At 45.5% G+C, this 26,354-nt stretch overlaps 3 protein-coding genes across 5 annotated transcripts; all 3 read left to right on the forward strand.

Annotated features, from left to right (window-relative positions):
• Window positions 1–1,028: 1,028 nt before the first annotated feature.
• mcm10 (minichromosome maintenance 10 replication initiation factor) lies at window positions 1,029–8,581 on the forward strand. The gene is given in 20 exon segments (XM_035401335.1): window positions 1,029–1,077; window positions 1,272–1,661; window positions 2,058–2,180; window positions 2,309–2,416; window positions 2,500–2,683; window positions 2,876–3,041; window positions 3,334–3,501; window positions 3,909–4,025; window positions 4,402–4,610; window positions 4,990–5,084; window positions 5,226–5,339; window positions 5,470–5,578; window positions 5,802–5,928; window positions 5,930–5,950; window positions 6,130–6,262; window positions 6,790–6,920; window positions 7,064–7,177; window positions 7,402–7,547; window positions 7,849–7,891; window positions 7,989–8,581. Coding segments are annotated over 20 exon segments (2,589 nt in total). The 5' UTR covers window positions 1,029–1,070; the 3' UTR covers window positions 8,073–8,581.
• A 1,768-nt stretch (window positions 8,582–10,349) lies between these two features.
• Window positions 10,350–23,354, forward strand: phyh (phytanoyl-CoA 2-hydroxylase). Of its 3 annotated transcripts, XR_004763530.1 has the most exons (11): window positions 10,350–10,860; window positions 11,238–11,293; window positions 11,937–12,047; window positions 12,266–12,434; window positions 12,814–12,895; window positions 13,897–14,078; window positions 14,203–14,352; window positions 14,527–14,661; window positions 14,811–14,883; window positions 22,400–22,822; window positions 23,168–23,354. XR_004763530.1 is itself a non-coding variant. In XM_035401341.1 (10 exons), the coding sequence occupies exons 1-9, from the start codon at window positions 10,795–10,797 to the stop codon at window positions 14,862–14,864; spliced, it is 1,005 nt and encodes a 334-aa protein (XP_035257232.1). In that variant the 5' UTR covers window positions 10,350–10,794; the 3' UTR covers window positions 14,865–14,883; window positions 22,400–23,354. The 3 variants fall into 3 exon arrangements, 2 of the variants coding, with proteins under 2 accessions (XP_035257232.1, XP_035257231.1); XM_035401341.1 differs by having other exon boundaries at window positions 22,400–23,354; XM_035401340.1 differs by lacking the exons at window positions 22,400–22,822; window positions 23,168–23,354 and having other exon boundaries at window positions 10,351–10,860; window positions 14,811–16,443.
• Window positions 17,250–21,833, forward strand: LOC118218717 (ATP synthase subunit gamma, mitochondrial-like). Its single transcript, XM_035401342.1, has 9 exons — window positions 17,250–17,409; window positions 18,233–18,267; window positions 18,414–18,545; window positions 19,062–19,266; window positions 19,581–19,724; window positions 20,046–20,110; window positions 20,335–20,490; window positions 20,966–21,062; window positions 21,684–21,833. The coding sequence occupies exons 1-9, from the start codon at window positions 17,369–17,371 to the stop codon at window positions 21,685–21,687; spliced, it is 879 nt and encodes a 292-aa protein (XP_035257233.1). The 5' UTR covers window positions 17,250–17,368; the 3' UTR covers window positions 21,688–21,833.
• Window positions 23,355–26,354: the final 3,000 nt, after the last annotated feature.

Genomic DNA, 26,354 nt, shown 5'->3' on the forward strand with positions numbered 1-26,354 from the left:
AGCTTTACGAACAAATGTCAAATCGACGTAATGTATGAGGGAATACTTGTCACAAGGCGTCAGCGTAATGTACATATGATTTGCCACAAAATTGACGTTATGTATGCATTTTCCTCGCAACATTTTGTTAAACACCTACTTGTCAGTTAAGTACTTACGACTGTAAGCAAAATAGCTCGCCGAATAAGCGAGAGACAAGCTTGAAAAAGGCCCATTGACTCTCATTCAAAGCAGAATATCATTTCCCTACTCCTACTACACACTATTGCAGGTTTGTGCGGACACAATATGCAACAAGTTGCTACTCTCGGCGCCACCGAGCATTTGGCGGACTCGCTACAGTTCAGTGGGCGGATCCCGACTCTCTGTCCGTCCTCGGCTCGCCTGTTTTAAAGCGTAGCACACAACAGTCAGTGGTTGAATGATCATGTGTGACGATTTATTACAGATTAAATAATATAACCAAATCTAAAGTGTAACCATCAATTATATTTGTCTATTAATTTCACAGAGTTTTATTCGTATATATTTTATTCTGGCACAAAGTGTGTTGCCCAGTTGGGGCTTGAGTTTGGCGCTAAATTTCAGCTGTTGCTTTTTTTCTCTCAAATGAAGTTGGTTGCTGATTTGGAAGCTACTGCAGGTAAAATTGCGCGTAACTTAAGTTTTCTTTTTTGTCTTTGATTGTAAACGAGTTACTTAACTTTCTCCAATCATGTACAAATTTCGAGTTTGTTTTTTTGCTAGTGTTTGCGACCTAAGCTAATCAAAAGTGGTTATTGCAATTCGGAATCGATAAAATACCGAGGAAAACTTGACTTGGTTAACAATGACAGTTGAATATTAAAAATAATATTTGTACATTTTCTTTTATTTTTATTAAATGGTGATTAGTCTACTGCAGCGTACTCAACGTTTTGTGACGCACTTTTTGATGCGTTTTATTAATAATAAGTGCTGTGTTGCATTGCCGTTGTCGGAACAAAGTGATATGTAAATATTTATATCCTGATTCCTTTTACTTTCAGATCCCAGAGTTACCGAAACATTTACCGCTTGGAATTGGCGTTATGGAAGGTATGATAAGGCTACAATGAATAAATGCCACTTAGTTGATTGACACTTGTTATTGTCCCGCAGCCAGTGGTAAAATGGTAGCTACTTAATCAGACAAAAAATTCAGTCCTTTTTCTAAGGCTAATGTCAGCGTGTTTCACTTGATGTTGATCATCAGTGGGTTTCTGTGTTCTGTGCTGATTGCGTCTCGTTAGTGTCGGAGGAAGATTTCCTGGAAACTTTAACTTCTCTCCTGGCGGACAACGAGCCTGAGGTCGAGACGGAGGAGCTGGACGGCGCTGCAGCGCAAGACGCGGAGGAAGACCTGGACGGGGCTGCAGCGCAGGACGCGGGGGAAGACCTGGACGGTCTGTTCGATGACGATGATGATGAGGAAGAGTATGACGAAGGGCTTGATGAAGAGGATGAGGGAAGCGGAGCGGCACAGCAGGGCACCTCTACTCTGTTCGGAGATATCAAAGACTTGGAGGGAGAGGATGAGGAGGAGGGACAGGATGAGGAAGAGCGGTCGAGTGAGCCAAGCAGCAACCTGTCAGGGGAAGCAAACGACGAATTGATGAACAAATCCAAAGAGGATCTGGCAGGTATGTGAGCAGCACATTTGCGGGAATGAAGGGACTGTGGCTCTAAGTCGCATTAGTAGGCCCATTTCGCATTTACATGTAATGGATGATCTTTTGCTATGTTAATTACGTAAAGGTTTGGGCTACAAACACAGACAATGTCAAGTCATGAGTCTCGCAACCAACAGTAGTAGTAATATAATCGTACAACAGTGGAGTGCCGTAATAGCTGCTGGAGGTAGCTAATTGGTTTGAGGATATAGTGTTGGATATAGCGTAGTTAGGGCTAGTAAGCTCGTATCCTGAATCCTCAGCGTTTGACGTCCCTATGCGATGGCGTCTGCTGGTTTTTGCTAGCCGGTTTTTCCACGCCGCTGACGCGTGGCTGTGTGGTCCTGTTGCATTTCTTTGGTGCAGCCGAGCTGCAGCGCATGCAGGAGCGGATGCAGAGGCTGCAGCAGCAGCTGGAGGCCACGCAGGCGGCCGCCGCCACCCCAGGGGATGGAGCCCCTCCCAAACCAAAGCCCTTGGCACAGCCAGGTGATTAATGAGTCCTGGGTAGGCTGGGAATTCTGTGCTGGGGAATGAGAACACGCGCTTACCCAACATTTGCCATATTAGTCGAACGAGCAAATTAACACTGGACCTGTATATTGTGATCGACACAGAAAAGCCTGCAGCCCCCACCGGGAGGACAGCACCCCCTGCTGTTCCACCTGTGCCCCTGAAAAACAAGAAGAGGACAGCCCACCCGCCCAAACGCTCTCCTAAAGAAGGTAAGCAAATCCTGGCTGTGTGTGCATAAAATTGTGTGTTGTAGATGCACCCTGTTCACTGTTGTTGTTTTTTTTCTTTCCAGACATTGAGAACAACACTGTGGGACAGAGTGACAGCTGCTCTCAACCTGTGAGAGCCAATAGAAAGCTGAACAGCAAGCCGCAGCCGCCACTTCCACAGGCCACTCCCCCAGTCCAGAAGGCTCCGCCCAGGCCACCTGCTCCACATGATGCTGCCGTGGAGAAGTTCTCTGGACTAAGGCTCAGGTGAATGAGTCATCTCAGGTCGTCTGACCCTGATTTCGCTAGCGCTTTTACGTTAGCGACAGCTGTTTCGATTAATATGGGTTGTCACAGAACATTCCAAGTGTGACTGAGAGTTTTCCTTTTTTTGCCGCTTTTGTCAGTTTTCATATGCTGGGGAAAGCCTACCGTAACGTGTTGTCTCTGGCTCCACAGAAAGCCGCGTGTGTCTTCAGTTGAAATGGAGCGCAAGATGGCCGACCGCAGGCTGATCCGGCTCTCCCAGTTACCGGACAGGCTGGCCAGGGAGAAGCTGGAGGATAGCGACTGGGTCACCTTTGCTGTGGTAGTCAGCAAGGCCACCCCACAGAGCAACAGCAGTGTGAGTGGGGCACCTTCGCTGGCCGTTTGTTATTTCGGTCATGGAGATGTTTTTGGCGGATGAAGGCAACGTGATACAAAGCTGGTGCTCCTAAAGTCAGGCTTTTCTAACAGAATGGCAGAATTTTGGAAAGGTCTCATTTGTAAAAAGTGAAGTCATCGTCAGTGGTGTTTATTAGATGTGTCAGTGCTGTTTATTAGGTATGTGAAGAGGTATGAATGTGTCGGTTCTGTGTGTGAAGGATTCAGGCCGTTTTTGTTTCAGTGGCTTTTCCTCGCTGTCCTGCCCACAGGGCAAGACCTTCAGCATCTGGAAGCTGAATGACCTCCATGACCTGGAAGTGTACGTGTCCCTCTTCCTGTTTGGGGAGGTGCATAAGGAGCACTGGAAGACGCACCCCGGCACCGTCATCGGCGTTCTGAACCCCAGCCCTATGAAGCCCAAGGACGGATCGGACGAGGTGCAAGAGGGGAGGGGCAAATTGGAAGGGAGGGGGGAGAGAGAATGGACACGTTAAACACACACACACACACACGTTTCCTGCATGGACACGTTAAACGTACCCACACACACACACATTTCCTGCAAGCTTCATCACAGAGCCTGTACCAGGACTCCATAACAAAAACCCTGATACAGAGGAGTTTGTTAGAATTTACTGGAGTGCACTCTTAGGTGTTAGTAATTTTTAATCACTAACTCCTAAGACATCAGTCTTTGGGTAATCAGTGGACCACAGTGTTATGGTGTCATCCTTGTACATCGTGCTGGTGAGCATGTTATTTGCTAGTAAAGTCTCATCCCTCCTGCCCAAAAGGCCCCCCTCCCTCTTTCTGTGGGCTGATTTTGGGTGTGTCCCGTCTCCAGGTGTGCCTGTCCGTGGACCACGCCCAGAAGATCCTGCTCATGGGAGAGGCTCTAGACTTCGGCACCTGCAAGGCCAACAAGAAGAACGGGCAGCCGTGCAGCCAGCTGGTCAACCTGGTGTGTTCTGACGCGCTGGGATGAGTTACTGCCTCACACACTCATCCCATCCCATCCAGCTTGCTGTGATGATTACCTTAATTAGCCGCGGGATGATTGAGACAGTATCCAGGGGTTGAAAAACAGATCTTTTATACTTGTTATGCTTCACACAGTAGCTATGGAAAATTCTAGCCTGTAGAAAGAAAGATATGAGTATGACCTAATGCTGAACTATAAAGGGTGACTGAACAGCTTTGTTAGTCTGAGAATGGCAGAGAACAGAGGTGTTCACGTGTGTGTTCTCTCCGTGCTGCATGGCTAAACGACGCATCGCTTTTTTAAAGTGCTGACGGAAATTGGGCGTGGGCTGTTTCCTCCCCCCTCCCCCCCGCAGCACGAGTGTCAGTACTGCCAGTACCACGTGAAGGCCCAGTACAAGAAGATGAGCGCCAAGCGGGCCGAGCTCCAGTCCTGTTTCTCGGGGAAGGTTCCGGGCAAGGCGCAGGCTGGGCGTGGCAGGGGCGGAGCCAGCCTGAAGGAGCGCCTGTGTCACACGGGGTTCCACTACGGGGGCGTGTCCTCGGCGGCGTGCGCGGCCTCGCTGTGAGTGAGCCCCGCCTCTTCCTGTTTGAGCTGATCTGTGATTGGCGAATATGTCTGACAGGAAGAGTACGTCGGCAAAACCACAGCTAGTTTGGAACAGTGAGCACAGTCAGACACTGACCTTTTGGCACAGTGAACACAGTGGACTAGCCTGGACTATCCTCCCTTGGCTTGACCGCTAGGGTTTAGGGATTAGGGGCTATGGGCTGGATTTTTTTGGGGTTAGTAGATTATGATGAGGGATTCAGGTCTAGGACATTAGGAGTTTAGGGTATGAGCTGAATTGATTTACTTTTCCCTGATTGGATGTTCTGTGTAGAAAGGGGGGGGGGGGGGGTCTTTATCTGAAGCGTGCTCTGACGTGGAGTCTCTCCTGCAGCACTGCTTCCCAGCCGAAGAAGCCCAGTCAGACCACGCTGAGCAGCCTGTTTGTCAGAGGGGCTGACCAGATCGTCAGCCAGGCCAAGGGCATCGGTAAGAACACAGGCATTCTGGGAAGCGAGGCCTGTGTGTTATACAGACACAGGCTGGCGCCACGCGACAGTTAGGGGTGCTTCTCAGACTCTTTGCCTGAGGAGGATGATCAGGTGTGTCTGTCTGTCCGTCTGTGTTTAGCCCTGCAGGCTGGTCAGGTGTCAGGCTGCACTGATGATTTCAGAGGTCTGCTGTCCTTGCCTACCCCAGGAGCCCTGAACCTGAAGAGACACCTGTCTCACGCCAGACCCTCAGGTAACGGACTGAAGCTGCTTCTGAGAGGGGTGCAGTGATAGTTGCGGGTGTGTAGTGATCGAGTTGCGGGTGTGTAGTGATCGAGTTGGGGGCGTGTAGTGATTGTGCAGTGACTGAGTTCCTCTCTCAGGTTCAGCAAGCGTTGAGGTTCAGTACATCTCTGCCTCCCAGCTCCTCAAACAGCAGAAACAGCGGATGCTGGATTCCAGGAAGATGCGAGCTGAGGAGATTGAGAAGAGGTGAGTGTGTGTGTGTGTGTGTGTGTGTGTGTGTGTGTGTGTGTGTGTGTGTGTGTGTGTGTGCGCGCGCGCGCGCGTCTGCGTGTCTGTGCGCGTGTATGTATGTGTGTGTGTGTGTGTGTGCGTGCGTCTGCGTGTCTGTGCGCGTGTATGTGTGCGTTTGTGTCCGTTTGTGTGTGTGTGTGTAGAGAGGGGGTAGTGAACATCTCTGCTTCTTATTCAGGATCCTGCAGAATTTTGGGAAGGCTGGAGCTGACGCCCCCCACACCCCCACTCTAGGGCGGGGCCTTGCAGAGGGAGAGGACGTCGTGTTCTTCTTCGACCGCACCCCCCCCCCCTCCCCCTCCCTCTCACAGCCTCCCGGCTGCTAAGGTATGGGCCGTGTGCGTGCGTGCGTGCGTGCGTGCGTGCGTGCGTGCCTGCGTGCGTGCGTGCGTGCGTGCGCACGTGTGACCAGATATTGACATCTGTTTTTGACCATTCCCTGTGTTAGTGGAAAGTAATTTGCTCGCGCCCCCCCCCCCCCCCCCCCCCCCCCCCCCCCCCCTTAGCTGGCTGCCTTGAAGAAGCTCCGGCAGAAGGGCGGGGCCATTGCCAAAGAGGACCCCAACGCCGTTAAACGCAAAAGGCCCAACAGCGCCGACGTTGCCGCCAAGGTGGAGAGCAGTCTGCAGTCTCCCCCGGGTGGGTGCGCAGGACAGCGGTCTCATTAATCGCACAGTTATAGATGTGTTTGTCCCGTTCATTCCCCAGAATGACGAACGTCAGGTTATTTAGGAACGTATAAACGTGCCAGTTACACCGTAGTCTTCGGCGGTAGTGCTGAGACGTGCCCCTTGTCTGGTTTGCATAGTGTTTACAGCTGTAATCAGTGGAATTTGTGACTTGAATCTGTGTAAAGGCAACATTATTGTGTCAGTAGTAACTGGGAGCTTGGTAATGTGCCATTGCATTGGTTTCATGCCTGTTTATTTACCCAGTCAGGTGTTTGTAGTTCACTAACCCAGTCAGGTGTTTTTAGTTCACTTACCCAGTCAGGTGTTTGTAGTTCATTTACCCAGCCAGGTGGTTGTTTAGACAGTCAAAACTTTATTCGTATCGATAAGCTACTGTGATTAGCTGTACTGACTCACTTACAGCTGTACTTACCTTTTAAGTCTTTACGTTAGAGGAAGTTGGCTGGTAGTTTCTGAATGTCTGCGTCTGCTCAGGTGATGAGGCGGGGGCGGAGCCTGAGGAGCCGGCCCTGAAGAAGCGGCGGGAGCAGCTGGCCTACCTGCAGTCCGACGAGTTCCAGAAGATCCTCAATGCCAAGTCCAGACATGAAGGGGTGCTGCAGGCGGTGAGAGACCTGTTTCCCTGGGCCATTTAGAATCGGCACTGACAGTGTGACACCCATGCAGTGTAACTGCTCCAGTAACTGTCCCTCTGGGATTTGAAGGGGTGTTGTTCTCGGTCTGTACATGTGATGCTTCCGCCCTGCAGGCAGAGATTCAGATGCAGGAGCAGTACTTTGATCCCCTGGTGAAGAAAGAGCAGATGGAGGAGAAGATGAGGAACATCCGAGAGATGAAGTGCCGAGCCGTCACCTGCAAAACGGTGAGACAGCAGTGTGTGGTTTTATTCACCTGTAAAACGGTGAGACAGCAGTGTGCGGTTTTATTCACCTGTAAAATGGTGAGACAGCAGTGTGTGGTTTTATTCACCTGTAAAACGGTGAGACAGCAGTGTGTGGTTTTATTCACCTGTATAACGGTGAGACAGCAGTGTGGTGACCTGGAAGTGAAAACACTTGAAACACACTTCCTGTTTCGTGTCTGTAGTGCAAGTACACCTACTTCAAGCCCCTGGACCAGTGTGTGGAGAAGAAGCATGACTACCACTGGCACGACGCTGTCAAGCGCTTCTTTAAGTGTCCTTGTGGCCAGCGAGCCATCGCCCTGGACCGCCTACCTCACAAGCACTGCAGGTGAGCTCCTCTTCTGCAGCTAAAGGTGTGCCTGCTCAGGCGAGGGTGTGTTCTACAGGCCCATAAAAAGGTTTCATTGTGCCCCAGTGAGTTGCTACGCTGTGAATCATTACTGCTGTAGACTGAACGCTACTGTAAATACAGCATGAATCATTACTACTGTAGACTGAACAGTACTGTAAATACAGCATGAATCATTACTACTGTAGACTGAACGCCTGTCAGCACATTGTGAAACATTACGTTCTGTGAATTATTACTTAATTCAAATTGTTTAACATCCAAACGCTTGACTTTTCAGCAACTGCGGCCTGTTCAAATGGGAGAGGGACGGCATGCTGAAGGTATGTCCCCCCCCCCCCCCCCCAGGTTTAGCGTGTTCTCAGTGTTCCTGCAGCCCTGGCGAAACGTGTGTCTTAACGCTGTGTCCTTTGTGTTCAGGAGAAATCGGGCCCGAAGATCGCGGGGGAGCTGCTCTTGCCCCGCGGAGAGGAGCAGCCCAAATTCCTCAGCAGCATGAAGTGACGCCCAGGTCACGTGACTCTGTGTCGTTACCCTCCGGATCGTCGTCCCTGTGACACGGTTTTGACGCCGTTCTCTGCGTCTGTGCTGTTCAGAGCCTCGTTAAGGTCGACGCTGCTCTTACTCGATTATGTCAACGTTTTAGCGTTTTAATTCCTGTGAATGTTGCGTGTGGCATGAGCTGGCATTTTTTGTTGTTGTCAGTATGGAAATAGCACTGAGACTTTTTGGCCTTGTTCTGTCACTGCTTAAGAATTGGCAGTGAAGGCTGATCTACCTCTAACTACGCTGCAAGTTGCTGTTAAAAGTGGCTGTTTCTCAGAGCATTAGAAGCAGTGATATGTCGGTTGCCATTTTCCGTTTGGCCAAGTTTTATGTGAAGTGGGGGTGGCGAGAGCACTTTTACCTGCTGTTGGGCCTGTTCTGCCTTGTCTCGCCGAAGAGGTACTAGCCTCTCTTTCACCCAGATCATGTCATGCGGGAAATAAATAAATGTTTAAATATAGATTTGCTAACGCAAGCCAGTATTTATTTTTGCAGTTGAATTGTGCGTTGGCACCATGTTGTCATTCATGTATATTTTGCCTGTTTTCTTTGTGTGACTGTATGTTCAGACTGAGCTCTTGTCCCACAATGGAGTTGCCTCCTGAGAGGCAGGGCTTTTTCTACCGAAGTGATTGGCTGAGAGGCGGAGCTTTGGCCTCAGCTGCCAGCTGAGAGGCGGAGCTTTGGCCTCAGCTGCCAGCTGAGAGGCGGAGCTTTGGCCTCAGCTGCCAGCTGAGAGGCGGAGCTTTGGCCTCAGCTGCCAGCTGAGAGGCGGAGCTTTGGCCTCAGCTGCCAGCTGAGAGGCGGAGCTTTGGCCTCAGCTGCCAGCTGAGAGGCGGAGCTTTGGCCTCAGCTGCCATCAGAGGAGGTGGAGATTTGGTGCCTGGCCCTTGAATGTAGCAGCCAGATGCTGAATGTTTTGTTTTGACTAGAAGATGGATGCCGTGAGTGAGATTTCTGCGCTGTGCATTTTATCCCACGCAGTGCTGCTTTCCATACTTTAAAATAGAACTAATTGTCTTGAAAAGGGATTTAAAATAAATTTAAAAATTGGAATACTGTATGGGGAGGGGGATATCTGGACCAGGGAACCAAACCCAAAGAAAGACCAGTCCTCAATTGAAGTTTCACTCTAAAATGATTTTCATTGATTTTTATTATGTTTCAGTTTCTATTTGACCGTGGGACCGTGGCATTTAATGAGTTGTGTTTCATGTGGTCACACACACATAGTACGTAAAACCAACTTCTAACGGAGTAAGTCTTCCACCAATCTGGAAAGTACAATTGCTATAATCGAGGAAAATCTTGCCGTTACAGTTCACTGAAGTTATAATAACCTTGTATTTGTCAGAGTTTGGGCTTTGTTCTAAAATTGCCCCTAGGATGAAAAAAAAGCAGTAGAAGAGGTAAGACGTCCACGTAAAGCTGTCCTTAGTGTAATGTGCAAAGGCAGAGTAATATGAGGCTCTGCCTTTCAAATGCCAATGCTGACGAAGATGATGGTTATATTTCACTCAACATAAGTTTGCATGTTAAAATACTTTTTTATGTATAGTTCAGTTGCCTTTGATTGGTTTGACTTTGATTTGTGCTCACATTCTACTCTGGTTTGAAAACGAGCCTAGAGAACCAAGTGCTTTTGTGGGGTAGGAGGGGTAGAGGAATGTTGCAGTCAACTAAAATGACTTCCCGAGCATTGGAAGACAGGAACCTGTGTGAGAACCAGTGAGTATTTTTGAGCCCTTGGTTTAGCCCCCTGTACAAGTCTCCTCTCTTGGGCAGTAACGGCTAAACTGCTCCTACACCAGCGCTACTCGCCTCCAGGTCCTGTGGGCTGCACTGTCTGCAGGTATTTACTCCAACCATGCACTACACCACCTGCTTTCACAGATTATTTTACCTCCTTGGTCCAGGAAGTAAGCCCATTAGACAGGAACTTTGTCTTAAAACTTAGAGGTTGCAGGTTCATTTCCCAGGCGATGTCACTGGCGCCGTGTCCCTGGGCAACGCTCTTCACCTGAGCTGCTTCGGTTAATATGCGGCTGTATAAGTGAATTGTATGTAAAGTGAAAGCTGTGTGTTAGTTATTTTAAATAGGAGTGTGCGCTAAATGCCTTGGCAAGAAAAAGTATGTACGAGGTAATCCGTTAGGTTTGAACGGAGGGGAAGATACGTCCCTACGTCGCTCAAGGGCGGAGTCTAGTAGAGATGAATCGCTGTCATTTTGAACAGTGAATGCTTCGTCCCTTTGCTTATCCTGCGTCTTTTAGTCACTGCATTTTTTTCTTTCGGTATAACGAGAAAGTTAAATGTAATCACAAGGGAATATTCGAATTGGGAAATGACTTGTGGAATATTTTATCGTAGTAACAAAAGACTTAGCAGCTCCCTACAGTTGCTGGATAGCCAGCCGTGTAGATCATTTCCTTGAAATTTCCTTTCAGTTTGAAGTTGGTTTCTACTGAGTCTGTTGCTGCCACTAGCTTACATATAGTATAATTAATACGGGAAATCAGAATAATAATGATTATTATAGACCATGTTTCCAGCCAGTATTGAACGTGAGCGTCTGACGTCATTGTAACGCACTGACCTTGTTCCTTGTTAGAAAACTGGCTGGCTGCAGTGAGCGAAGTTCATTTTACTGCACAAATTGTTTAGATCGGATAAAAACAGCATGTCCCGTGCAGCGGATAGACTGAAGATGGTTCTTAATCATCTGGACCGATCTACAGTTCACGTCGTATCCTTCTGTTACGGACATACTTGTTTTCTAGGGGGCGGAATCACTTGGATGTTATGGCGGTCGTAGATCGTAGTCACACTTGTGCGAAAATCCGAGGCGTACGAACTGAAGTAACGGCCTTGTCACCTTTTAATGTCGTACTGACGTTTATAGACACTAGTTTTCTGTTATTTGAATGTTTAGTCTTTTTAAATAGACGTTCATTCTTTCAATGTTGCATATATTAATAATGCTGAACTGCAGTAAAGACATGCAAAACCCCTTTCATGTTTACTGTTGTAGGCTGTTGCAGTTTTATTAGAAGTAGCGGTTAAATTACTCTGTTTAAAACGAATCATTTTGTTGTTGCCTTTGACCCGTATTGCACAATCTAGACTGCGTCCTCCACGTCTACACAAGTATCGTCATACTATCATAATCCCACTCTAAGGTAAGAGTACTAGTGCCTAGACTGAAATTGTTTGTCAACAGTAGCCTGTTTTTTAAAATTCATCTAATGAACTTGGGCATTTTCAAGATATTAAGAATATTTAACGGGGAAATGTGTGCAACGAATCAGTCAAACTTGCCTGTTTATAGGTTTAGAATTATTTTTTGATCCATTGGTTAGGCTACGTGTAGCCTAATAGGAATGTACGCCAAACAAACCGTGGTTTGCTCACGACCTGCAGAACGCATCACAAAAAATGCTTTCCATTCCCAAAAGGGAATGCTTTAGGAAGGCATTCCTTGAATCATCGAAGATATGTAATAGTCTTTTATTTTTAAAAAGGCACTGGTTACTTATTCAGACCTATTTCCAGAGAATCCATTGATTTGTAAGAATGCATTTGTGATTTACATGTGAGTACCCCTCCTGTACACCTCTGTGCCCTCAACACTACTTCCACATGCATAGCCCCACGCTACTGTACATGCCAGGCCCTATATCTCCATACTACTAATCATATTCAATGTCATTAACCTGAAGTGGACTTTGGCTGATTTTTAGGTGACCGCAGCGTCAGTGTAGCCTGACATAGTCTCTTGCTGGAGGGAGTGTAACCTTACACCTGTGTGTCTGCGAGTTCCAGGTACACTTTGGACAGTGATGCTCTGTCCCCTGAGCAGAGGCTCTCATACGAGGAGAATGGCTTCGTCCTCATCAAGAACCTGGTGTCCGAGGAGGACATCGACAAATTCAGGCAAGGCGACATCAAAAGACACGCACCCCCGATAGCCCCGCCCACTCCCCTTCAATCATAGAATTAATAGGATGGCTTTTGCGAGTGTGTGCGTGTGTGCGTGCATGTCAGGTTAGAATTTGATGTGTTTTTTTTCAGTGTTTGTTTCAGATTGGAGTTCCAAGTGTGTGTGTGTGTTTCAGGGTGGAGTTTGATCTGTGTGTGTGTGTGTGTTTCAGGATGGCGTTTGAGCGGATCTGTAAGGGGGAGGTTAGGGTCCCAGGTCTGCTGGTGATGAGGGACGTGGCCATCGCTAAGTCTGAGTTCGTCCCGGACCAGAAGGCTGTTTCCAAACTGCAGGATTTTCAGGAGGACCCCGAGCTCTTCCGGTACTGCAGCCTGCCACAGGTAACAGACGCCTAGGTACAGAAACCAGCAATAAACGAAAAAAAAAAAAAAAAAAAGCCGGAGGAACTCGTTCCCCTGGTTCCGCTGCTGATGTTAAGCCACAGTTGCCAGTGTGGAATGTGTGTCACACTGTACTGTGTTCAGCTGTGTAGTGAGATGAGTTTCTGCACAAAAGGCGGCATCAAATGAGTGAATACTGCAACATTGTCACTGGATAAACTCTCCTGTTGCTGCCGCAGTCAAAATAAAACGGAAGACTAACACACAGAGACGCAGGTACTGTACCAGAACAGCAACACAATGCCTACGTGGAGAGCAATGCACGAAGGCAGACTCGCTCCTGATCAGTGCCGCATACACTGTGTTCTTCTTAACACAGATCCTGAAGTATGTGGAGGCCTTCACTGGACCCAACATCATGGCCATGCACACCATGCTGATCAACAAACCACCTGATGCAGGTAAAACAGATACGCAGTAGTGCAGGTAACCCACAGCCTGACTCACTCTGGTCTTTTAAACACACTGTAAAGGTTCAGCGTTCAGGTAAATGATGCTGTGGTACACAGTGGGTGTGTGAAGCTTAGATTGTTTACGGTGGTGAGGTATAGGATGCTGTGGTACACAGTGGGTGTGTAAAGCTCTGATTACGGTGGTGAGGTATAGGATGCTGTGGTACACAGTGGGTGTGTGAAGCTTAGATTGTTTACGGTGGTGAGGTATAGGATGCTGTGGTACACAGTGGGTGTGTAAAGCTCTGATTACGGTGGTGAGGTATAGGATGCTGTGGTACACAGTGGGTGTGTGAAGCTCAGATTGATCACGGTGGTGAGGTATAGGATGCTGTGGTACACAGTGGGTGTGTAAAGCTCTGATTACGGTGGTGAGGTATAGGATGCTGTGGTACACAGTGGGTGTGTAAAGCTCAGATTGATCACGGTGGTGAGGTATAGGATGCTGTGGTACACAGTGGGCGTGTAAAGCTCTGATTACGGTGGTGAGGTATAGGATGCTGTGGTACACAGTGTGTAAAGCTCAGATTGATCACGGTGGTGAGGTATAGGATGCTGTGGTACACAGTGGGTGTGTAAAGCTCTGATTACGGTGGTGAGGTATAGGATGCTGTGGTACACAGTGGGTGTGTAAAGCTCAGATTGATCACGGTGGTGAGGTATAGGATGCTGTGGTACACAGAGGGTGTGTGAAGCTCAGATTGATCACGGTGGTGAGGTATAGGATGCTGTGGTACACAGTGGGTGTGTGAAGCTCAGATTGATTACGGTGGTGAGGTATAGGATGCTGTGGTACACAGTGGGTGTGTAAAGCTCTGATTACGGTGGTGAGGTATAGGATGCTGTGGTACACAGTGGGTGTGTGAAGCTCTGATTACGGTGGTGAGGTATAGGATGCTGTGGTACACAGTGAGTGTGTGAAGGTGTATAAATCTCAGGTGGATCTCCAGGTAAGAAGACCTCCCGCCACCCGATGCACCAGGACCTGCATTACTTCCCCTTCCGGCCGGTGGACAGGATTGTGTGCTCGTGGACGGCCATGGAGAGGGTGGATCGGAGGAACGGGTGCCTGGTGGTCCTGCCTGGGACCCACAGAGGTGCTCTGAAGGAGCACGACTACCCCGAGTGGGAGGTGAGCTGCACGGGTGCGAGTGGGAGCACGAGGCTGGATTTACACGCTGATGTGACACACTGATCCCCCCTCCTCACCCCCCACCACGTGCTGATCCTCGGTCCCTTCTCCCCGGTCTGCACAGGGCGGGGTCAACAAGATGTACCACGGTATCCGTGACTACAGCGCAGACCATCCCAGAGTGCACCTGGAGATGGAGAAGGGCGACACGGTGCTCTTCCACCCTCTGCTGATCCACGGTTCCGGAATGAACCAAACGCAGGGGTTCCGCAAGGTGGGAGGGGTGCTTCTGGTTTGTGCCAAACCCTTGGGGGGGCGGGGGGGGGGGTTGTCTGGCAGAATTAAAACTGCCTGTGCGTCAGCTGTCCTGGATAAAGGACGGTTTGTCTGCCTTTCCTGATGCCACCTTCGGAACGCTTGTGTTTGTGCCTCTTCCTGCGATTTTCAGGCCATTTCCTGTCACTATGCGAGCGCCGACTGCTACTACATCGACGTCAAGGGAACGACGCAAGAGAACATCGAGAACGAAGTTAAAGAAATCGCGAGCCATAAGTATGGCCTGGACGGCTCGATCAGGTTTCAGGTGCAGTGGAAGCCCTGAGGATGGATGTTTGCCATTTGCATTAATGCTGTACCTGTGTTAAACAACATGGCTGAATGATTGAGTAAGCTCATGTTTCAGCTCCTGTGTTGTCTCAGAGCCATAACGGTGGGATTTTGTCTTCACTGTAGGACACGTGGGCTTTCCGGGGCCGTCTGGTGCAAGGAGAGAGGACCTCACTGTGATGGTGCCACACCACTGCGCGCACACACACACCTCGGCAGTCGGGATGAGGTTGGAAAGAGTAGCGGGGTAGTAGAGTGTAGAAGAGGAGGAGGGTGGAGAAGAGAGTAGAAGAGAAGTAAAGAAGGAGAGTGTAAAAGAGGAGAGTGTAGAAGAGGGGTGTATAGAAGGGTAGTGTGTAGCTGAGCAGCTTTCCGCTCTAAAATGTCTGTGTAGTAGAGGACTCTAAACTCTACTGTTATGAGTGAATGTGTGTGTAAGGCCTTTGCTTTGCTTGGGCTGGGTTATGACTGTCTCTAACACCATGCTGCCTTAAACTGCTGCTCCTGATTATTTTTTAATTAAGTAGCGTTTTTTTGTTCATTTTTCAGTAATGCATTGTGGTTTTTGAAAATTGTTGCTTTAATACGTTAATTTAATTTCCTGAATAAGCGTTACATTACAGGCATTTGGCAGACGCTCTTATCCAGAGAGACGTACAACAAAGTGTAACCATAACCAGGAACAAGTGTGTCGAAAACCCTAGAGAGAAGTACCAGTCCAAGTGCAGGGAACAACCGCATAGTTCAACTTGGACCCTGAAGGTTAAACTGATTAACACTAACACAAACGAGAACAGCAACAACGCAGTCTATGGAAAAAATACAAGCAGTAGTTAAGACAGGTGCATTAACCAAGTCACCTACGAACCAGCTACCTGGTTACAACCCTAAGCTTACGGTCATTTAAGAGATTACAGGGAGGGATGGGGAGAGGTGCAGCCTGAAGAGGTGAGTCTTCAGTTAGTTGCGTTAGAGACATAAAGCTAATTCAGTATATGCTGCAGCCAATTATAAACTGGAAAAATATGAATCCGTATTCCCCATCGAGATGCCGGTTTGTTCTGGCTGTCAAACCAATAGGCATCAGGAGAAAGAACAAGCGCTCAGGAGCGCAAAAAGACTCATTTATTATTATTTTGTAAAATCAGCTTGGGTACATCACAAAAAATCTCAGGATGCAGGAATGTATTAATATTTAATATTAATTTAATTGCAGTGAGTATTAGCTTGCCACTAATAAAATGAGCAGATTGTCTGACATATTATTAGTATTAAAAAAAGAATTATTTGAGTTCTGAATTATCTCTGTGTTCAAGTTGTATTAATAGCTTTACCCAATATTTACAAATGTTTAAATAATTTTGTAAATATTTACAAAATATTTACCCAATATTTTATGGTGATACGAGCACAAAATTCACTATGGTAAATAACTGACCATTGTTTAATCGTATTAGGAAAAACAAACAAAATTGTCATTTATAAATTGTATTGTAACCATCTGCAATCGCCTGTTTTTCAATTCACAAGGTTTTGTGTGTGAATAGCACTTATTCACGGTTGAAGACAATAAAAATACTACTATCACCTGTTTATTTTCCTGTTGTTTAAGTGGTACTGTAAACCGATTGCATTGTACACACCGTAGCAAATCACCTTGATCTGGCATGGTGCATTTCTGGATTTGCTGATATCTTGACTACTGTTCTTTCCCTTTTGAGAAAATGAAATTTAATTAATCAAGAATTATTTTTCTCCTCCTGCATCAGCAGGTTGTATGTATGTTTGAATGTGTGTGAGTGGATAATTGTTTAACATCACATCATGTCAAATGTAATGGAAAAAAAACTCTTGAAACGGAATAATGAAAATTATGACAAGCTTATCTGCCTGGTCTCTATGATTTTTTCCCCCCCACATTCATCTACCTCCCTGAAGGCTATTTCCATTCGAACTGTCTTAGACACAGTTCTGTGGTCTTTACTTGAATCATGGTTTCAACTGGACAGCATGAGGTCGACATGGCTGTAGGCCCATCTGTTGCTCACTCACGGAATCGTAGGAATCACGGGGAACGTATGAACTTTGGAGATTTAGTTTAACTAATTCTACATTGCTGTTTTAGATATTACATAGCTGCTTATCTTATACTCGACTACTTCTGCTACTTGTTTAATACAGCTTAACTTCAACCGCATAATATTTTACTAGTTTACTGAAGTTATGTTGCTATTTTTGTTCAAAATTTTCAGTTTTATTAGCCTTAAGAAAAATCTTACAGATTTATTGAAATATCTGTGAAGCATGTTTAGGGCATTATGTAATACATTTTTTCCTGGGATTATGATTTTTGGGGGTCCTGGGAACCATTTTTGAATCTCCAAGTTTGACAGTACCACTAATTTCGCTTTTTATAGTTCTTTTTCAAATCTATGCAAAATAGGTCTGATTCGATATACTGTGTTTATAGAAATACTTGTACTTGAGTTCATCTATATAACCTACTTGCGTATTTCTGTTTTTGTTGATTGATTATTTATTGCTCTCTGGCATCACTTTCAAGTCATACTGTAAAATTTTTAATACGCAATTTTCGTCACCGTTCAATGACGTTATTTTACTTCTGAAAGTAGTTGTCGACAGTGCGCGGCACGCCTGAGACCAGGACCAGGACCAGGACCAGAATGTTCGCCAGAACTTATTCGGCGGTGTTCCTACCAAAATGGTGAAGTTGCATAAAGTTAATATTTAATTTTAAGTTGTCATTTACGATTTTGAGACGTTTGCCCGTGCAACAAAAAGACGTAGCAATGGTTCTTCAGTGGGGTTTCTGTCCCGAGAACTTGTTTGAAATATCGAAAGGCGTGTCTACGAGATAACTTGCTTGCTATAGCCTAGATTTTTTTTTAAAGAATATGGTAGCGCTTGTTATGCAGTTATGACGATTGCGTTTATTTTTCTATTTTCATATTTCTACATGTGATCGCTAATTTTATTATTGATAGTTGGGACTGCATGAAAGACTACAAACTGTCCCAAGTTGTATTTTCTGCTAACGTTAACATCGTTAGTTCCCTAGCATTATATTTTGGCTCGCCGTATGTCTTTTTTTTTAGAAATTAAAATGTTAAGACATTCATCAGAAGCACAATGGGTTGTTGTCTAAGTCAATGCTTCCATATTCCTGTTTAGCAGGAGACATTTTTAGGTGAGTGTTTGTGTGTGTGTGTGTGTGTACCCCACCCAATCGGGAAGAAACCGTCTGGGAATGTGAACCACACCCCTTATGCATATATATCTGTTTTATTGTGTGTGCGGTTGTATGTGTGTGTGTGTGCGGTTGTATGTATATATATATATATATATATATATATATATATATATATATATACACACAATGTGTGTATGTTTATAAATATGTATGTATGTATATATATATATATATATATATATAGGTAGATACACATACACACGTGTTTTATATTTATGTTTATAATGTACCTTGGCACATTATCTCATGGTTGCATGATGAACTTCTCTGTCTCCAGTGGCCAGGTCAGGGACATGGCTACCATGAAGGAAAGTAAGTGTTTGTTTAATATAGTTTTTTTATTTTATTTTTTACTTTTGAATTGTAAGTGTTAGTGATGAGCTAAAATAGTTTACAGTCAGCGCTCTCGAGTCTGGTTGTGAGAGGCTTTCTCCCCCCCCCCCCCCCCATCATTTCAGTCACCCTTCGGCTGAAGTCCGTCAAGAGCATCCAGAAAATCACCAAATCCATGAAGATGGTGGCGGCCGCCAAGTACGCCAGAGCTGAGAAGGCCCTGAAGCCCGCCCGCGTGTACGGCACCAGCGCTCTCGGTACGTCGTCGCCACGGAGACGGCCCGCCGTCGTGACTCACTGTCCGCACTCGCTGTGCGGCCTTCCTGCTGTTGGGAGTGGTGGGCGGAGCCTCTGCTTCCCGCTCTAAACACCGTGTTCCAGTCCCCCTGGTGGAAACACAGCATTGTAGGGCACTGCTGTAGCGCTGTGAGTAAGGAAAGAAGGAAAGGACTTATGATCAATGTGTGGGTTCAGGTTTGGCAAGTGCTATTGCTGTAACTGTTTGATGTGGATGTCTTTATGGCTGAGTGGGTAAGTCTGAAAGTGTGGTCTGCGCAGGTTGACTGCAGTAGGATAAATGCAAGTTGTGTGTAATCCACACGTTAAATAAAGTATAGACACAGTGTAATATGGGCAAGGGTGGCTGTGTAGAGGATGTGTTGGACAAAAGTGAATGATGTGGGTGTGTTTCTCCCAGTGGGTCTATGCAGGTTCTGATGTGTGTGTGTGCGTGTGCGTGTGCCTGTGCCTGTGCCTGTGTGTGTGTGTGTCAGAGCTCTATGAGAAGGTGGAGATTAAGGCTCCTGAGGACAGGAACAAGCACGTGGTCATCGGTGTGTCGTCGGACCGCGGCCTGTGTGGTGCCGTCCACGCCAACGTGGCCAAGGCCGTGAAGCGCGAGGTGGGCAGGCTGACTGGAGTCGGCAAGGAGGTGATGCTGGTGAACGTGGGAGACAAGCTGAGAGGTCTGCTCTACAAGTACGCACATGTCACCTGCAACTCTCCTCACATTTACAAGTGCACACCGCGCCTGTGACCTCACACACCTGTACCTCCTCACATTTACAAACAACCTCACACACACACCTGTAACTCTCCTTAAATTTACACATACGCACCTCACCTGTAACCTCACACGCAAGCTTACAAGCGCACACCTCATCACTTTGGAAAGCCTGTCTGGCGTTAATGGGTGATTTCGTGGAGGGGGGGAGGAGATGAAGATGTGGTTCAGTGATGAACTTTCCTCCCATTGGCCGGGATTAGCAGGTGACGCTCTCCTCTCCCTGTAGGACCCACGGGAAGCACGTCCTGCTGAACTGCAAGGACGTGGGCCGCAAAACGGCCACCTTCTCCGACGCCGCCGCCATCGCCACCGAGCTGCTCGACTCCGGCTACCAGTTTGACCAGGGCACCATCTTCTTCAACAGATTCAAGTGCGCTCCCCCGCCACTCAGTATCACCATTAAAACAATGTTCCCGCCTGTTTTTCTGTTTGATGATGCATGCAGCATGTAGCATGCATTTGGGTAAGAGGACACCTCCTGCAGTCACTCCTAGGTAACCGGTGGACAGCGTCCATTTTTACTTTCTGTGGTACCCCTGAGGAAGGTATTTAACCTTGAATTGCCTCAATTAAATATAAGTTGATTGTTTGTAAAAGAATTTAAACTGAAAATTTGTGTTGGGACACAAATGCCTGCTGAATTCCTAAAGCCTAAATGTAATTGTTGTTTTGTTTTTTTAAAATCAAACAGGTCAGTGATTTCATACACGACGGTAGAGAAGCCGGTGTTCTCCATGGACACTGTGGCAAGTTCAGGTAAGTTTCACCATTTGATCTGTGCGCTGGGATGATTGTGTCAAAAAAAACAAAAAAAAACGAGAGCAGATATTTGTCCAAAGGGTAGCTTTAAGATGCTAACATTTATGGTCGCTTACTGGTTTAAATAAGCTTGTCCCTTGTGCTTGAGGCCAACCAGCCTCTGTGCCAGTCCGGTATCTGGGTTCACTCTGCTAACGGGCTCGTGTGTCTCATTGGGCCAGAGGCCATTGGCGTGTATGATGACATCGATGCGGACGTGCTGAGGAACTACCAGGAGTTCGCGCTGGTCAACACCATCTTCCTGGCCCTGAAGGAGTCGGCTGCCAGCGAGCACAGCGCCAGGATGACCTCCATGGACAGCGCCAGCAACAACGCCAGTGAGACCCGCCTTCGTCGTCGTCCTCCTCTTCCTCACCGTCCTTATGGCTTCTGCTTAAGGGTCTGGGAGGAGGGGGGGGGGTTGCTTTCAAAGAGCGTGTTTTGGTTCTTCTCTGATGGTCAAGTCAGATCATGGCCCTTACTAGAAGCACCTTGCCCCTCACAGAGACCTAACCTGTTCTTTGTGCACTTATAGCAGGTTCTCACAGGCTGAAGTGTGCACTCGTAGCAGTGTTCTCACAGGGTGAAGTGTGCACTCGTAGCAGTGTTCTCACGGGGTGAAGTGTGCACTCGTAGCAGTGTTCTCACAGGGTGAAGTGTGCACTCGTAGCAGTGTTCTCACAGGGTGAAGTGTGCACTCGTAGCAGTGTTCTCACGGGGTGAAGTGTGCACTCGTAGCAGTGTTCTCACAGGGTGAAGTGTGCACTCGTAGGACGTGACTAACGCATTAATGCCTCTGGCCTCTCTGTTCAGCGGAGATGATTGAGAAGCTGACCCTGAAGCTGAACCGAACCCGCCAGGCGGCCATCACCAAGGAGCTGATAGAGATCATCTCTGGCGCTGCCGTGCTGTAAGTAGTGTGACATCACGCTGTGGGCGTGACCGTGACCTTTTTTCGCCATTTCCCCTCTTCCTGACCTCTGCGACCATCGGGTGGGTTGAAAGGAAGAGTAAAGCCAGTGCCATTTACTGCAGTTGGTTGATCAGAGCTTTATCTCTGTAGCGTGGGCTTTAACGTGGACACTACCAGTTTTTTTTTTTTTGTTTTTTGTTTTTTAATTACTCCATTTCAAAACTTGAAATAATTATTAGATCAGTCGCTTTATGAACTTAGACCTCAGCTTCACCTTGGGTCTGTCTTGCATTTTTTCTGACTGCCACACAGAGGTTGTCATCTAATCTCCCCCCAATAACATTCTCTTAACCTCTCCCTCAGCATCGGTCACGGTAAATCCCCTTTCTGCAGTCCACAGTCTGTTAGTCTGGAGCTAGATAACCACCTTTAGGCCTCAGTAGGCTGTGTTTATTCTTGGCTATAATTTGCTGAAAATCTGTCGGCCATTTGCATTTTACTGTATGAGGTATTGGGCTGCTGCTGTGTTCTTGCGGTGGGAGCTCACCCGCGGAGCTGTGCACAGGTGTTCATTTGTAAGGGCTTCTGAGATGGTTTTTTTTTTGGTCTTTTTCTTAGATAAACGTGGAGAAGCGCTTCCAGCCGCCATTTTGTGCAGTGGGGGGTGCAGGTGCAGAAGATGTACTGCCCATCTGTCAACAGTTTACTGACTCGCCTACTTTTTTTTGAAGCACCTTAAAAGGAAAATTAAACCTTTTTTTAAAGTTGCCTTGTGCATGTCTTTGCTGCAGGTGAATTGTTTATGTAATGAAAGGTGTGTAGAACCAGATTTACAGGAAAGGTGTGTGTGTGTGTGTGCTGGTACATCGTTTGAGGTTGAATGTCAAGTTCATGTTCTTTTTGTAAATGTTAAGAATGTACGTGTTTATTACTGGAACAAATCAAATCCTCTTATCAAAAAAACTGAAGTTGAAGACTAACTGCTGAATGTTTTCTGAAAAACAAAAGCTTTGGAAAAAGGGTCTTGTCTATTTAAAACATTTTTTAAATTATTTAACATTAACATTGTGGCATAGAGATGAAAGTGCTTATTTCTCCACAAAGAGCTCATTTTTGCAGTGAATCCTTTTTTTATTTTGGCTTTTTTTTTTTGATGGTTGGAAGCCACTTAACAGATTATAGTTTCGACTTCTTCAGGGTGTCAAATCAGAATTTGCTCTGATAACCCAATGTATGATTGCTGAAGCCCTCAAGTCACTGTTTGAACTGGCAGCAGTGCCTTCACAGGAACAGAGAAACAGACATTTCCATTCACTACCAGGACTGAAACACAGGCACACACACACACACACACACACACACACACACACACACACAGAGGGCACTGGTTTTCCTAGTTTTTCCCCCCATACAAAGCGACACACAAACTACATCTCCAACTGACGATCGCCAGCTGTTGGGCTGGCGTACACTTGGTTCCTCCGGGACGCGAAGCGTGGCCTCGAACCTGGGAACCTGAACGCACCACGCTCAGGGGCGCCGAGGCGGCGCGCGCGTCCCAAAGCAGCGTTGAGTTGTTCGGTCGCTACGCCGCGAGCGACCGTATCCGCCGCCGCCGCCGCCCGCTACGCCCACGGCTAACGGCTATCGGGCTGCGCTGTGTCGGCTGCCCAGGCGGACCAGCTGAGGCTGGAGGGGGTGGTCCTTCGGCACGATGATCGACTGGGTCTGCATGGCCTGGGGGGCTGGGCGAGAAGGTACAGTGCTGCACTGCTTTTGTCTGCTGCTTTAAATCCGGATATTTTAATGTAGTTCTAATTACTCATTTTGTAATATTGTTCTTACCTATTGCGCCGGGCACAGTACAACTGTTTATGCTGGTTTTATTGTTGTCCTAGTACCAACATTGTTTCTTATTTTTTAGTGTTTTATGTGTGTAAGCAAAATAGAGATGCACAAATCCCCCATTTGATGGGAAAACTCCCCCAAATTCCCCCCAACTAGGAATATATTTAAGGATATTCATGAAAATAAAGACTGCAGATTGTCATGATTATTACTGTCCCCAAAATGTTATGTACAAGTTTTTCCATTCCACACAGCTGAACTAATCCAGTGGAGAGTGTGTGTTGCTAGTTCCCTGAGCTACATGTACACCTGCACGCTGGTGAAGTCCTCAAACTCCACAGAAGAGACCGTTACATCTCCATGTTCACTTTGACTCTGCTTTTCATTCTTGTACTAAAGATGTATGCAGGGCACTGGAGAATAAAATCATTTTTAACAGGATTTATAAAGTTTCAACAGGTGACATTTCCTTTTTAAAAAAGTGATTTTTTTGTTTGGTTTTTATTGTGGATGGGAAACCATGTTGACTTACTAATCATGGTGGAAACAATTATTAAAACTTTGAAGAAATATACAAAAAATGTGTTTTTATGGAAAAACAGCAAAATGTATAAGACTATAGTCTTCTGCATAAAAAATGACATTTTTGGAAACTGATGGTTAGTAAGTCATGTTGATGTACCAAAAATGAATTAAAATTAGAAGAATTTGAGGACACTGTACATCGGTCATGAAGACAACCTCATATTAATGGCTACCATTCTGGAATCAAGTCAAGGATTCTCTCCTTTTCTCCTGAAAATACATTTCAGCTTAATTCAACCAGCCACTAACTGTAATAATATCATGTTTTTTTCTTAGGTGAAGAGTAACAAGATTTTAAGTGTGAAATTCTTTTAACCTTTAGCAACTGGTCATTAGTCTTTCTGTAGAAAGAACTATTTTCCCCATTATTAATCAGAAATAAGAAAAACGGGGTTATCTTATTTTAATGAATAACATGCATATACATGATTTATCACACACCATGGATGGGACTGAGTGGTATTTTATGTATATACCAAAGAGCCATCCCCCCCCCCCCCCCCCCCCCCAGTGTTTATCCAGTTGATTTCTTTTAAGGAGTCTCTGGTATTGATTTTAAAGATGGGCTCTAAGCTATGCATCTTTAAAAAGAACTGTGGGATTGCACATGTTTTAATTTGTTGGTTGGAAATATAAGTGATGTTATATATACTCAAATGCTAGGATTTCTTCTGATTGGTTTATTCTGAATACCCACAGTGAATTTTGTACATTCTCGTACAACCATAGATGTGACAATAGGGTCATTTATAGGGATGCCAATGAGTTATCTTTTATGGCATGCCTGATTTGTCCCGTTTACTACTGCAGCTGCTGCAGTCTGCGGTCTAATAAAAAGTAAAACCGTCCATGGAAAATATACAAAATCCATTGAGGGTGTTCAGAATAAACCAAACAGAGGGAATGTATACATATTAGTTTAAAATGCATTTTGGGTATTTGTCACACAACCATGGATGAAACAGAAGGGTATTTTTTGGGGTCCCAATAACTGATCTTTCTCATTACAGTTAGTCAGTTTGATTTTCTGAGGCTATTGTTGTTTGGTGTCTAATAAACAATGGAACCATCAATGGTTGCGTTAAACATACAAAATTAATTGTGGATATTCAGAACAAACCAATAAGGAGAATATTATGCATAGTAGTTAAAATGCATTTTGGGTATTTGTCACACAACCATGAATGGAACAATATGGTCTTTTTTAGGGATCCCACTAAGTGATTTTTCAAAGTATGCTTGGTAAGTTCCATTTTGTGGGGCCACTGCTGTTCAATGTGTAATCGAAAGTAGATAGGCTATATTTTGAGGATCCCTATTTTCAAAAAATAAGGATATTCTCTGTCCTGCTTATTTATCAAAACAAATGGTTTCATTCTAAAACACTCATCTTTAAAAGCACTTGAGTATTTTAGAGTTGAATCATTTGTTTTAAACAAACAAGCAATACAGAGAATATCCTTATTTTTTGAAAATAGGGATCCTCAAAATATAGCCTATCTACTTTCGATTACACATTGAACAGCAGTGGCCCCACAAAATGGAACTTACCAAGCATACTTTGAAAAATCACTTAGTGGGATCCCTAAAAAAGACCATATTGTTCCATTCATGGTTGTGTGACAAATACCCAAAATGCACTTTAACTACTATGCATTATATTCTCCTTATTGGTTTGTTGTGAATATCCACAATTAATTTTGTATGTTTAACAGAACCATTGATGGTTTCATTGTTTACAAGACACCAAACATCAATAGCCTCAGAAAATGAAACTGACTAACTATACTGTGAAAGATCAGTTATTGGGACCCCAAAAAAAGACCCTTCTGTTTCATCCATGGTTGTGTTGGAATATATAAAATGCAGTGTGGGTATTCAGAATAAACCAATCAGAAGAAATGTAAGCATATTAGTTTAAAATGCATTTTGGGTATTTGTCTCACAACCATGGATGAAACAGAATGGCATTTTATAGGGATCCCAATAAGTTATTGTTCACAGTATTACATGGGGCCACTGCTGTTCGCTGCCTAATCAAAAGTAGATAGACAGAAAGAAAAAATTAAGATGTCCAGTTTAGAATAAATCATTTAGTTACAAAACTTAGGCTACAGACATTCCACAACAAGAATCAACCAAAATGAATTACAGAGCTAGACTTCTTAGTGTGCCCATAAAATACTATAGAATCACATTCATGGTTGTGTGATAATATGCGTTCTGGGTAGTAACTTGGCATGTATAATATTAGACCAGTTTTATCCACATTACAGCACACTCTCTATTACTTCTCTAAAACACACACAAAATTCCATGACAAAACTCAATATGAACATTCCAAGACATTATAACATAGAGCCATCTGTTATATCTTTTTAAATTGTGTTTTGCAACCACTACAAAACAGTTTAAATCGCGCAATGTGTAAAAGCATGCAAAAGCATCAGGACATGCAGGGATATTCTGCAGAATATGCTTCCATTGGCTTTGCCTTTGAGTTGAACAGAATTTACTTATGCACACATTTGTGTATACACAGACACCTATGCACAAATCTTTATCAGTATCTTTACAGGCATTTAGCAGATGCTCTTATCCAGAGCGACTTACACAAGTGTCTACATTGCATCCACTTATACAGTTGGATATATACTGAAGCAATGCAGGTTAAGTGTCCTACCCATTATAATACACTGCCACTCCATCAGACATACACAATTTCAAAATGTAAGTGCAAAGAATATGTGGTGCATTACAGGATTATTTACAAAGCATACTGAAAATATAGCAAATACACCTTACAGAAATGAGCAGGATTTCATTCATGTGTGTCACACAAACTGACCAACATGT

The sequence above is a fragment of the Anguilla anguilla genome, chromosome 19 (assembly GCF_013347855.1).
Source record: "Anguilla anguilla isolate fAngAng1 chromosome 19, fAngAng1.pri, whole genome shotgun sequence".
Taxonomy (NCBI): domain Eukaryota; kingdom Metazoa; phylum Chordata; class Actinopteri; order Anguilliformes; family Anguillidae; genus Anguilla; species Anguilla anguilla.

What these genes read in the sequence shown, in the direction of transcription:
- phyh (XM_035401341.1), top strand. Translation starts at nt 10,795, where the DNA reads ATGTCCCGTGCAGCGGATAGACTGAAGATGGTTCTTAATCATCTGGAC. An exon ending in ACCGATCTACAGTTCACGTC is followed by an intron (nt 10,861 to 11,237) that starts GTATCCTTCTGT and finishes TGCACAATCTAG; the next exon opens with ACTGCGTCCTCCACGTCTAC. An exon ending in GAGGACATCGACAAATTCAG is followed by an intron (nt 12,048 to 12,265) that starts GCAAGGCGACAT and finishes TGTGTGTTTCAG; the next exon opens with GATGGCGTTTGAGCGGATCT.
- LOC118218717 (XM_035401342.1), top strand. Translation starts at nt 17,369, where the DNA reads ATGTTCGCCAGAACTTATTCGGCGGTGTTCCTACCAAAATG. An exon ending in GCGGTGTTCCTACCAAAATG is followed by an intron (nt 17,410 to 18,232) that starts GTGAAGTTGCAT and finishes CTCTGTCTCCAG; the next exon opens with TGGCCAGGTCAGGGACATGG. An exon ending in CATGGCTACCATGAAGGAAA is followed by an intron (nt 18,268 to 18,413) that starts GTAAGTGTTTGT and finishes CCATCATTTCAG; the next exon opens with TCACCCTTCGGCTGAAGTCC.